We start from the raw sequence: 12,738 nt of genomic DNA, 5'->3' as shown, positions 1-12,738 counted from the left end.
CTCAGACAGAAGGAGTGGATCGTAGAACAGTATTTCAAAAGGCAGCGCGGTTTGCTCATGGATCTATTCTTCTGTGAGTTTGCCCATGAATGATGAATGAACACTTCTAATCGTGTCCTTATTTCGGATCATTGGCTAATACGGTCGATCAAATATGGCTACAAAGAGATTAGCGAAGTAAGTTCAGAATGGTTTTGCTCCATTTTGCTAGCTTACACATAGGATACAAATGGTGCTGCACATAAAACAGTCAGCAACATGTAATCACTTTGTTGTAATGTTAAACCTGCCATAGATTTACTTATGTTTACTAATCTCTGTGTCTCATCTTGTTTTGTGTACATCTTAGAGAACTGGGTTTACTGAGGCAACGCAGCAACAGCTCCTCTGGCTCCAAGAAACTGCTGTCAAGTGAGTGAACCAGTTTATTTGACTGAATAAATCCTGCTGGAGTTCATAAACATTCTGTGCTCTTTATTGTGGTATTGCAGATCAGGTTTTCGCCTACATCATTGTCATAGATTTTGAGTCCACGTGTTGGAAGGAGAAGAACAACTATGGCCAAGAGATCAGTAGGTGACACAGGGTTTTCTACCACAGCCAAGTGAATCAGGCCAGGGGGGTTCAAACTGTTCACACACAAAGCCAAGGAAAACTGACAGTCAGCTATTCACACAGGTGCATTTTTCATGTTTTACATGTTTTTACAGTGGGCCTACATAATACATAAAAACGTTTGAAAAGCTGCAGTTTAAAGGGTTAATTATGAAGGTTTGGGCCAAATCACCTAGAAGACCAACCAAAATGATCTGGCTCTGGCTATACTTTTGACGCTCCTGCTGCATGTTTATTTTTACTTCACTAACCAAGGCATAGGTTTCCAAGCTACAGTCCCTGACAAAAGTCTTGTCGCTTATCCATTTTGTAGAAACAAAAGCTTATAACCTGACTTTAAATTAATCGATTGGTTTTAGAAATGTCTCATATGAAGCTAAAACCCTCCCAAATTATGCTCAATATAATAAAATAAATTTGCTTCACTGAAGAAAGATTGATAATTTAATGAACACAGAAAGGTCAGATTTTGGCAAGACAAAAGTCTTGTGGCCTTGTCATATGATGCTCCCAATCCTAGATTACAGCCTCACCTGTGATCAGTTACTGATCAATCAATTAGTGGGTGTGTATAAAAAGAACCCCAGCACACCAGACCTTCACATCAACTGCAACTTGACCTCTGACAACATGCCTAAGATCCGCCAAAGCGTTAATTATCAAGAGGTTGAAGACCAGATCCACTGCTGAGGTGGTGACACCTTCAATGTGTCTCAGCGTCAAGTACAAAGAATAAGAAAAAGATCTGAAATGACTGGAGATGTTTTTGACAAGCCCAGGTCCAGCAGACCCCGCAAGACAACTGCTCGGGAGGACCGTTTGTTGATTGGAAAATCCAAGGCCCCTTTTCCACTGCAGCAGACTCCACCAGGCCTGGTCACCTCAAGTCCCTGTGTCAACCACAACAGTTTGTAGAATTCTGTCTCGAAATGGCCTCCATGGTCGAATCAGTGCACAGAAACCAGCACTAAACAAAAGGCAATTAAAAAAGCGTGTGGCATTTGCCAAGGCCCACAGCCTGCTAAAAGGATGGACACTGGAAAAGTGGCAGAAGGTGGATTTCTCAGATGAATCCTCAGTTGAATTACATCACAGCCGCTGCAAATATTGCAGGAGACCTACTGGAGCCACATGGATCCAAGATTCACCCAGAAAACAGTTAAGTTTGGTGGCGGAAAAATCCTGGTCTGGGGTTCCATCCACTATGGAGGTGTGCGAGACATTTGCAGGGTGGAAGGCAAATATCAATAACCTAAAATATCAAGAAGTATTAGCTCCTCTTACATTCCCAACCATAAAAGGGGTCAAATTTTGCAGCAGGATGGTGCTCCATCACATACTTCTATCTCTACATCAAAGTTTGTCAAGGTGAAGAAGATCAAGGTGGCTCCAGGACTGGCCAGCCCAGTCACCAGACATGAACATCATTGAGCATGTCTGGGGTAGAATGAAAGAGGAAACATGGAAGGCAAAACCAAAGAATCTTGATGAACTCTGGGAGGCATTGTAAGACGCTTTCTTTGCTATTTCCTGATGACTTCATCAACAACAAATTGTATGAATCATTGTGGAACCGCATGGATGTGTCCTTCAAGCTCATGGAATCATACAAGATATTAAATATGGATCTCACAGCACCACTACTTCATTCACTGATGTTATGCAACATATTTTTGTATTTGAAGTAAATTATTTGCTCAATTTTCTGTAGGCAACAAGACTTTTGTCTTGCCAAAATCTGACCTTTCTGTGTTCATTAAATGATCAATCTTTCTTCAGTGAAGCAAATAAATTTTAGTATATTGAGCATAATTTGGGAGGGTTTTAGCTTTCATATGAGACATTTCTAAAACCAATAGTTTAATTTAAAGTCAGGTTATAAGCTTTTGTTTCTACAAAATGGATAAGTGACAAGACTTTTGTCAAGGACTGTATGGCCCCAGGGGGTCAAATGCTGCACTCAAACCAATTTTTGTTTTCTCCTCACACCTCCTACTGTAATGGCCCGTATATATGACAGTAATTTATACTGCAAATTTAAATAATTCTACAACTATAACCTCATCACATCAGATTGTGATACAAACCTAAAATGAATGTTATGTCTTTTTAAAGGTAAGGCAGCTCTGTCCAGTTATAGTGGCCCCTGGTCTGTGGCCCTCTGATACAAATATTTCTCTCTTGGTGAAAAATGTTTCGACACCTCTGACTAAGGCATTCAGTCCCATTATTTGGCCAGTTCAGTCGCATAGTTCAAGTATATTTAGTGAATAGATGAATACATGTCCTTAACGCTTGTGCTGTGTCCAGTTGAGTTCCCCGCGGTGCTGCTGAACACCTCCACAGGGGAGGTGGAGGCTGAGTTCCACTCTTATGTCCAGCCTCAGGAACACCCCATTCTGTCTGCCTTCTGCACAGAGCTCACAGGCATCACACAGGTAGGACTGCATGGTAAACTCCATCCACAGATGTACAAAGTGAAATCTGCAGACTCATTATGAACTGGGGTATCAAGAGAATTTAGGATTTCACTAACCTTTCTTAATCTCAGCCCTTCTGTCAGTCATGTTCTCTCTGCTCTTGGGCTGACAAAAGTGTTGAAAATCACATATTAATCGATAATAAAACTAGTATCAAAATTGGATACACATTTGAACAGGTATCGATACTGAAATGTCCCATTGCCAGGACAGAAATGAATAGGTTTAGAATGACCTTAAGCTGTATCAGAACAAGTTTAAGAGCACATAGACTAGTATACACCCATAGACCACTACGAACCTACCTGCACCACCGAGGGATTACACACATATAAGACACATGGAAATCAAAAAGAAAGTATTAAAATTTAAAGTCACATTCTGTTGTCTAAAGAAAGAGGGTTTTTTTTATTACCTTCATAGCATCAGTATCTGTATTGAGTAGATATATATATGAGAGTATATTCCTTAGCATTGAAATTGATCTTGAAAAGTATCGTGACAACACTGGTAGTATGTGGTGGTAAACCTTTGCCCTCAGTTCTTGTGTCCCCCATGTTGTGTCTGGTCCTGTCCCCCAGACTCAGGTGGAGGCTGGGGTCCCTCTTCAGATCTGCCTGTCCCGCTTCAGTCGCTGGCTCCAGACTCTGCAGCATCAGAAGGGCCTGGTGTTCTCACAGACAGCACAGCACCGCGCAGCCCACAGAGGCTCCCAAACTCTGCACTTTCCTCACATGGTCGGGTAAGGGCTGGTCTTTTCGTTCATGAGATCTCGTGGTAATGTACTATGGAATACTCATGAGTATGCAGTACCTCTCAACTATGTGCTTGCCTAGTGTGGACTAACTCACTATTTAACTGAAGGGTGCAGTGTGTAACTTTTCTGGTGGAGGGTCCGTCACCTTTCTATCTTTATGGAGACCAAACGAGACCAAACCAGACCAAGTTGCAGGTCAGATCTGTGGAGAGGCAACCCCGTTCACAGTTAGAACGTCTGTTTTTATAAGTATTTTTGAGCTAATTGAATAAATGTAAGGTAGAGCTGTTTGGTTTTTTTATGCATTTATTTTGGGCAAGTAAAGATTTATATTCATATACAATGGAAAATATAACATGTGAAATCATAATAGAAATGAAAATAACTAAATTATTATTATTATTTTTTTTTTTTTTTGCCCAAAAAGGAGTGGGAAGAAAATTTATTTAATCCAACCCCTACTCTTCATAATCTAACACAATGAGCTTTCTTTTGCGTTTTTCAGACATTTTGAAATAAACGATATGAACTATTTACAAGTGCAGACAAAGAGTCACTGTTATAGATTATAACATAAGCAGACCAACAATGGTAAAGTTAAGGATACAGGCAATGGTAAGAAACAACAAACATAAACCAGCTCTACAGACAGAAGTATTATTCTGATATTAAGACACACTCTGTATATATTGTGACCAGACCATATGTTTATAGAACAACTTGAATTTATGGATATGGTTGCTTTGGATGTGTATCCAGACTGTTCCAGAGTTTTACACCACATACAGACACACACAAACTTTTACGAGTGGTTCAAACATTGGCCAATTTAAAATTTCCATATCCTCTAAAATGATAAGTTCTCACTCTCATTTTGAACAAGCTTTTGTGACTTGGTAGTAAATTGTTGCATGCTCTGAATAAAATTACCAGTGTATAATATTTGACAAGATCAGGAATCTTTAGGAGCTTGAATTGAATAAAAAGATTATGAGTGTGTTCTAAAAATCCAACTTTATGGATGATTGGCAAAGCTCGTTTCTGTAATATAATGAATGGATGAAGTGTACATTAGTAAGTGTCCCTCACACTTACACTCACACTGTGTGAAATAAGGGAGAACCAATGAACAGTAGAATGTAGGAAGGGCATTTTGATCAAGGTCATATTTCACTTTGTTTACTACAGCAAGACTTCTGGAAATGTGTTTTTATGTGTCTCATGTGACTTTCCATGATCATTTAGTGTCTATTATAAACCCAAGAATTTATTTTCATTTACATTTTCTATTTGGACACCTTCAATCAAAATTGTTTAATGCCACACTGTGGAACATTCCAGACAGAGCAATGATGTATCCATAGTAACAAGCAGGTGATGGACCCCCAGCCAAAAAGTTACACAGTGCAGCTTTAACTTTAGCCTTTAACTATGATATAATGGCAGTTCACAACATGTTTAGTGAAGCTGCACCTGAATGTTTTTGATTATTTCAGCACGTTGCCTTAACCCTTACATACTATTCAGGTTCATTTTGACCCATTGTGACATTCAACAGTAGTAAAAATACACTAAACATCATTCTTTTGATCCTAAAATTTGATGACTTTTCCAAAATTTTGCTAAAATACACAAAAATGAAAATATTTTAAAATGTTATACTTTTATATACCACTGCTTTGAATGCATTGACTAGTTTGAAATAAGCATAATGGCTGCAGTGGATAAATATGATTATATTATAAATTCCAACAGTTACATAATATTCATGTCAGTTTCAGATGCAATAAATATCATCATCATATTGTTTTTTATGTTTTTATGTGTTTTGTAAAACAGGACATGATACTGATAGCAGATGTTTTTCTCAAAAAACGAGTGTTGTAAAACTTACAAAAATATGCTCTTCTTGCTCTCCGAAACATTATATTTATATATTACATATATTTATTCATGTGGGACAGTCTATTTATTTGGTATAGACACTTACTGTAAGGGAATTCTTGGTCCGGGCCAAATTTGACCTGGACCATACTGTGAAAGCTTAAAAAATGAACAGTATGTAAGGGTTAATCACAAAACATCTCACTTGTAGCTCTGACTGTAGACATGTTGCTAATGTGTTTTTAGTTCAAAAGGCTTCACTTCTCTCCGTTGTAGATGGATATCTTTATGTATTAGCTCTATAGTTAACAGTTATTTTAGTAGTCACAAAATTGTTGAACATTGAGATTTGTTCAAGCTGCACAATGTCACCTGTCTGTTTCTATGGAGATGTCATTGCACTGCTTTGAGTGTTCCACAGTATGACATTAAACAGCTCTACCTTACATTCATTCAATTCCAGGCGGTTTCTTAGTTTAGAAATACCTAGAAAAACAGACATAACCGACTGAATGGGGTCACCTCTCCACAGATCTGACCTGTAACTTGGTCTGGTATTATACTGTGAAGTATTCAAAGCAATAACATCTCCACAGAGAAAAGCATTTGACAAATCCTCCGGCAGAAAAGTTACACAATGCACCTTTAAAATGCATTTAAAAAGATGGTGACTGAAGGTTAGGTAGAACATTTATGGATAATGTGTTTTCTTTATATATAAAAAAGACAGATTTTTTACATTCTCTTTTGACATTTAGATGTTATAAATCTGTTCTTTGTTATAACTATATCTTTTGGCAGGATCACTGATATTCATAATAGTGCTGTGTGTTCCAGACTGGGACCTGGGCGTGTGTCTGCTCTATGAATGTAAACGCAAACAGATCACCAGACCCTCAGCGCTCAACAGCTGGATCGACCTGAGGAGCACCTACAGGGTGAGCTCACATCTGGACAGCAGATTCATGAGGTTCAGTCTGCTGTTGGATTCAACATTTTTAACACTTTTCCCCTATTTAAAAGATATGAGATTTGGCTTTAAATAGTTAATCGCTATGGTAACTGTCCTAATTTTTCATCATTCTGAAACCCATGTATAGTTTAATATTGAGCTTAACATTAATTCTATTTAAGTGGAAAACTTTAAATGTCTAGGTTTATGGTTCATATCTGTATTATTTCTTATATAATTATTGTACATTATGCAATATTTATTTACAAAACCATACAGGGGAAACTTCCCACGTACCTTGTTAATCCCCTTCATCTCAGCTCAGGTAGTGAGCAGCTTCACTCCTCCTCACAGTTCCTCTTCACTGTCCCTCGGTGCCTCCAAGTTGGAAAAATAAGCTTTTTCCTACAGCACCATGGTTTTGGAATCATTTACACAAAGATCTTAAATTGGAAACTGCGGTGTCACTTGATAAGAAAACTGTGAAAAGTGCAGTGACCGAGACATCTGTGTGTTTTTCTTGAGAGATGCAAAAGGTTTTATAATGTGATACTTTGTGATTTGACTGTTTTGTGTTGTTTGTGTTGCTGCTGCCTCAGCCCGGTCTCAAAAAACAGATTCTAATAGTGTTCAACATTTGCGGCTCATAGGTTCTTTCATAAACCCTGTGCCCTCAGAAAATATGACAGTTTCTTATGTGTGTGTCCCTCAGCTCTTTTACAACAGAAAACCCAAAGGTCTGAACGGAGCTCTGCAGGATTTGGGAATACAGTTTGAAGGCCGGGAACACTCAGGTTTGGAATTCCTTATCTCCCTAAATATATCTGATTTGATCCATGACACAGATGGTGAGTTAAAGTGTCCCTCGTCCTTAGGGCTGGACGATGCGCGGAACACGGCACAGTTAGCGGCGCGCATGATGAGAGAGGGCTGTGTGCTCAGAGTCACCCGCAGTCTGGACCGGGTGAGTGCTCTGGGACTAAAGAACTAATGCTGCAGAGGCAAGACTTCACCACCGGAGGGAGCCCTGCATATACACGAGTACTGAAAATACTGTCTCTTTACTGTATTTTTAATAAATATTCATCTTTTCATGCTAGAGTAGATTCTTACTGTGCCATGTACACATCCACTTTTTTCATTGTGCTGAGGCAGAATAGGGTTCAGGCTGGAAAGTCTCTAAAGGTTTGCATTATCTTACAACCAATACTAAATACCTGCCTTTAGCAAATCAAATTATTATGAAAGACTGCTCATATGAACAGGAATATTATGGGCTGTCTCACATCTATGAAACATACTATTGTGCTTTTAAATCTATTCTTGCAAATGTATAAACTGCTAAAAAGTAATTTTTACATTTGTTACATCGAGGTACATAGTGAATCTTTAAGGTAACTTTTCTGGTAGAGGGTCTGCTACATGCTTATCTCCACGGAGATGTTATTGTTTTGCTAAAAATGTTCCACAGCATTACACATCTAACTGTATTAACTATCCAAATAAAGGTTATTCTTTTTACACACCAGTGTGTTGTTTACACACACACAAAGAACCTTTATCTTTATTTGGATATAAAATTGGAAGTCTGAAATGAACCTCTTTGAAGCAGCTTTACTAACTCCTGACAGTAAGTCAGTGATGCCACCAGGCCCAGTCACAGAGCAGTCCTGTGAAGAGAGAACCCGCCTAACTCTACAAGCTGGTTTTATTTTGGGATAAAAACCATAATCAGTAATAGATTTAACAAATGCAATGTAGATTTATGTTTTGTGACATGGTGGAACATTCCAAGCAATAAAGGCAATCACATCTTGACATAAGCAGGTGGTGGCCTCTCCACTGGAAACAGAGTTCATTACATAGTGCACCTTTATAAATCAATTAAAATCATGTTAGTGTGATTAGTACCACAGCTGGTTGGCATTTGTCAGCTTTTTAAATGATCAGTCATTGGAGGACATGTTAGACCATGTTTATACCAAGCAACTACAGTCAAATGTTGAATCAGACTGGATTTAAAGGGTGTGGCTGATTTGGTCCAAAGTTCTTCCTCACTTAGCTTATGCATTCTGTGCATCCTCATTATTCACCGTGATGAGTTTATAAGAACTTTTCACAACTCTCAGAGACCAGAACAGAGTTACAGTCACAGTAAAGCTAACAACACTCTTCCTGACTAGTGGACAATGAAACATTTTACAATTAGATGCAGACAGGGCACAGCAGATGTACTTTGACCCCAAGAGCTGCTTATGATCTGTCTGTACCAGAGAAAGACACATTTTGCTCAAATGCATGAAAAAAATCATTGCCTTTAATAGATTACAGATAGATGATCACATGATGTACTGTGGGCATGATCATCAATTAATAATTAAATTGTCTCCTAGCAACATTGATTGAGTTTAATCTTCTGCCCTCTTTAGATTCCACTGGCTAATGTCAAAGCACCACCTGAAACCAAGAAACCAGATAAACAGAATGAAGCAAAGGCCCAAGGAACAGCCACCAACAAACCCTCCTCCTCCTCCAGCTTTCTCAAACCCGCTTTACACCATCCAAACTCCACTGTAAACTCAGCTACGAGCTCAGTCCAAAGTCTAGTCTCACCAAAGACCCTCCTCAATGAAACAACCATATTAAGAGAACAGTGTCAGTCAACCAGAACTTCACCTAACCTGCCTTCAGTCACTGTCAATATGCCTTCACTCAGCTTAACTTCCAGTACGACAGGCTGCGTCCAAGTTCTGCACCATTCTCAACCTTCCACCTCAGAAAGCGGTTTTGAGGAGCTGGTGGTGGAGAGCGAGGAGAGATGCGGTTCCTATGACGACGTGATTTTGGACTCGGACATTTCAGAATTTGAAAGGGCAAGCTGTTCCTCTGAAGAATCAGTCTATGTAGCAAAATCGATTATTATTAATTCAGCCACAAGTGAAAATATAGACAATGCAAATCAGGACAGTGGTTTGAAGCCAGCAGTCGAGACATGTTTTGCTGTGCCAAAACCAGTTAGCAAACCCAAATTTCTACAGAAGAAATGTCAGACCCCCTATAGACTTCTAGACAAATCTGAAACCAGTTTTAGAGATTTGTCCAGACCACAGGTTTTGGTTCCAAATACTCCAGTAGTTCACAAACCTAAAACTTCACAATCTTTCTCCATCTACAGTGAAGAAATCTGCTCCTCAACATCACGTCCTTCTTTCTCCAAAAGCGTCCTGTCAAACCTGTCTGTGAACAGCTCCCTGAACACGCCCGGGGTTGGGGGGGTGAGAAAAGGAGAGGGTCGAATCACCTCTCCGCTGTGTGCGTGTGGGCGCAGGGCCAAGAGGCAGACGGTGTCCAACGGAGGGCCCAACCAGGGGAGGACCTTCTTCTGCTGCCTCGGGAGACGTTCCGGGGGCGGGGACAGAGCGCAGAGGGGGTGTGGCTTCTTTAAGTGGGAGTCGGCGGTGCTTAACCGCAGCGGTGTGGGGACATCTGTCTTTATGTGTCACATGAACACAAGTGTGAGCGGGCAGCGGCACACGAGTCTGAGGAAGAGCTTTTGGACTTGAACTTAAATCACAATAAATATAATAACAAACTATACAAAGCTCAGCATGAGTAGACCCCACAACAAAAACTACTACATCTACTGTACTTTGTATGACCTGGTTTATTTTTAATGACTGCTTCAAATCTTCTAGCTGTGGAATGAACAAGTTGGCAATATTTGGCAACATCATTCTTTTTCCATTTTCAGCAATGACGTCTTTCAGAGACTGGATGTTGGATGGAGAGTGATGCTCAACTTGTCTCTTCAGAATTTCCAATGATGTTCAGTTGGGTTCAGATCAGGTGACAGACTTGGCCACGGAATCACTCTCACCCTGTTCCTCTTCAGAAAGCAGCAGTGGCCTTAGATGTTTTTTTAGGATCAATATCATGTTGGAAAAGTGCACGACGACCAATGGCATGAAGTGATGGAAACATTTCCGCTTTCAGTTTAGAGCAATACACTCATACAGCCCCAGATAAGGACAGTACCCTTCATGTTTCACTGGAGGCACCTGCATTTTTCTTTGTATTCCTCACCTTTGCGACGCCATACAGTGTTGAAGCCATCAGCCCAAAAAGATTGATCTTGGTCTCATCACTCCAGAGTACAGAGTCTCAGCAGCCATCATCTTTGTCAGCATGGGTTTTGGAAAACTCTACACAGGCTTTTTTATGACTGAGCTTTAGGAGAGGTTTCTTTTGAGGAAGACACCCATGCATGCCTTTCCTCCTCACTGTACAGCTCATTATGTCACTGGCAACCGTTGCCCCAGTTTGGCTTTCTACTTCCTTAGATGATTGAAGGGAACTTGCATGCTGATTTTCTTCAACCATTCTCATCAGAAGACGCTCCTGTTGATGTGTTCACTTCCATGGCCGACCTGGACGTCTCTGTGAGATGGTTGCACTTCCATCTTTCTAAGAACATGGAGAAAAATCCCGCACACCGTCTTACTTGCAAATTGTGAGATTTATTAGGACAAACCGTGCAACGTTTCGGCACTAGGCCTTCGTCAGGCAAACAGAATGAGTGCTCAGGTGGCCATCTTAAATAGGGTGTGGCAAGCACCCAAGGGTGACAGGTCATAAAGAAACTGTAGCAAAACACCATAATTCACAGAACAAAGACAATCAACATACAGTGTAATAATAATGATACTACTACTACTAATAATAATGAAATATTAATCAGAGTACAAAAATCATAGAATAATAATAGAAAAATAAGAAGAATATCTGGATACATATAGACATAGTATATTTTCACCCAACTATAAAGTAATGCTGTCGTGCTACATACACATCTATATATACAATGGATCTTAAAATGTAGCCCATATAAAGCCCACCCAAAGCGAGAGACCTAATGATAAAACTAATGCCTACCTCCATCTTTCTAAAATTTTTGAACCACTTTTGCAACACTGTTCTTACTAATAATAAGTAAGACTTTGCTGATCTTCTTGTAGCCTTCACCTTTCTGGTGTAAAGAAATCATTTTCTTTCTCAGGACTTGTGTCATTTCTTTTCCTTGTGCCATTGCTGACAGCAGGAAATGGGAAGGGCTTTGCTTTAAGTAACATCTGTATGTAGCCGACTGTCTGATGGACACGTGTGGAATGAGTCATTAGACTGACCTGTGGCTGATGCTTGTTCAATTACACATTTGGAGCCTAAAATGGAGCTTTGCTCTGAGACTTTCAGTGGAGTGTACTCATTTTTGCACCAACCTAATTTGACTAAACTTGAAAATTATGTAAAAGTGATATTATTAACCTTAGTTTTTTGTCCTAAGTTCAACAGATGCTGTATTAAACTTAGTGTGTGCACATTTTGCAAATATTATTATTTATGCAAAAGATAAAGAACCTGATATAAGTTTTAAAATTTTGGCCAGATTTACAGTGTACTTTGGTGCAGGACTACACTACAATTTATTAAGCCAATGAAGTTCATTTTGTCTTATGTAGTTTATTTATTGTATGTACAGTATACAGTTGAAATAGATCCCTAATTATGTGACGTCACAATGAACATCTTGACTTCAAACTCTAATATAAAGAAAACAATTGTATGAAATGTGTATTATTAGTAATGCTGTGTTTGTGTATAAGATATTATTTAAGAATGTATTGTATTAAACTTTTTTGTCCATGTCTTTTGTTTCTGTGGTTTTGATCATTATGAGATGTTTCTTACAAGCCGAAACACTTAATTTTGCAGTTTACATGTCATTTATGTAATCTTAAAGGTCCAGAAATCAGATTATAATCACTTGTTGGTGTGTATGTGAACAAAGCCACTTTCAGGATCAGTAGCCTAAATAAATGATCTGCTCCTTCATATTAGATCATTTGGATTTTATTTCTTGTCATTTTAATTTGGATTTAAGTGCAATATACAGAAAAAACAAAAGAACCAAAAATGCAAATTGAGCCATAACATAGGGTGACCAGATTTTCAAAATAAACTGGGACACACCCGGGCTGGGATGGTTGGTATAA

At 39.2% G+C, this 12,738-nt stretch overlaps 1 protein-coding gene across 1 annotated transcript; it reads left to right on the top strand.

Annotated features, from left to right (window-relative positions):
* Nucleotides 1–19: 19 nt before the first annotated feature.
* eri2 (ERI1 exoribonuclease family member 2) lies at nucleotides 20–12,300 on the top strand. The gene is given in 10 exon segments (XM_020922148.2): nucleotides 20–177; nucleotides 350–411; nucleotides 492–572; nucleotides 2,926–3,053; nucleotides 3,677–3,774; nucleotides 3,776–3,837; nucleotides 6,574–6,674; nucleotides 7,401–7,482; nucleotides 7,564–7,652; nucleotides 9,118–12,300. Coding segments are annotated over 10 exon segments (1,860 nt in total). The 5' UTR covers nucleotides 20–154; the 3' UTR covers nucleotides 10,252–12,300.
* The last annotated feature ends 438 nt before the right edge of the window (nucleotides 12,301–12,738 follow it).

Source organism: Boleophthalmus pectinirostris, unplaced genomic scaffold, assembly GCF_026225935.1.
Source record: "Boleophthalmus pectinirostris isolate CB_2022bp ecotype Guang Dong unplaced genomic scaffold, ASM2622593v1 HiC_scaffold_22, whole genome shotgun sequence".
In the NCBI taxonomy this organism is placed as follows: Eukaryota; Metazoa; Chordata; class Actinopteri; order Gobiiformes; family Gobiidae; genus Boleophthalmus; species Boleophthalmus pectinirostris.
This window is presented reverse-complemented; position numbering and strand designations above follow the sequence as displayed.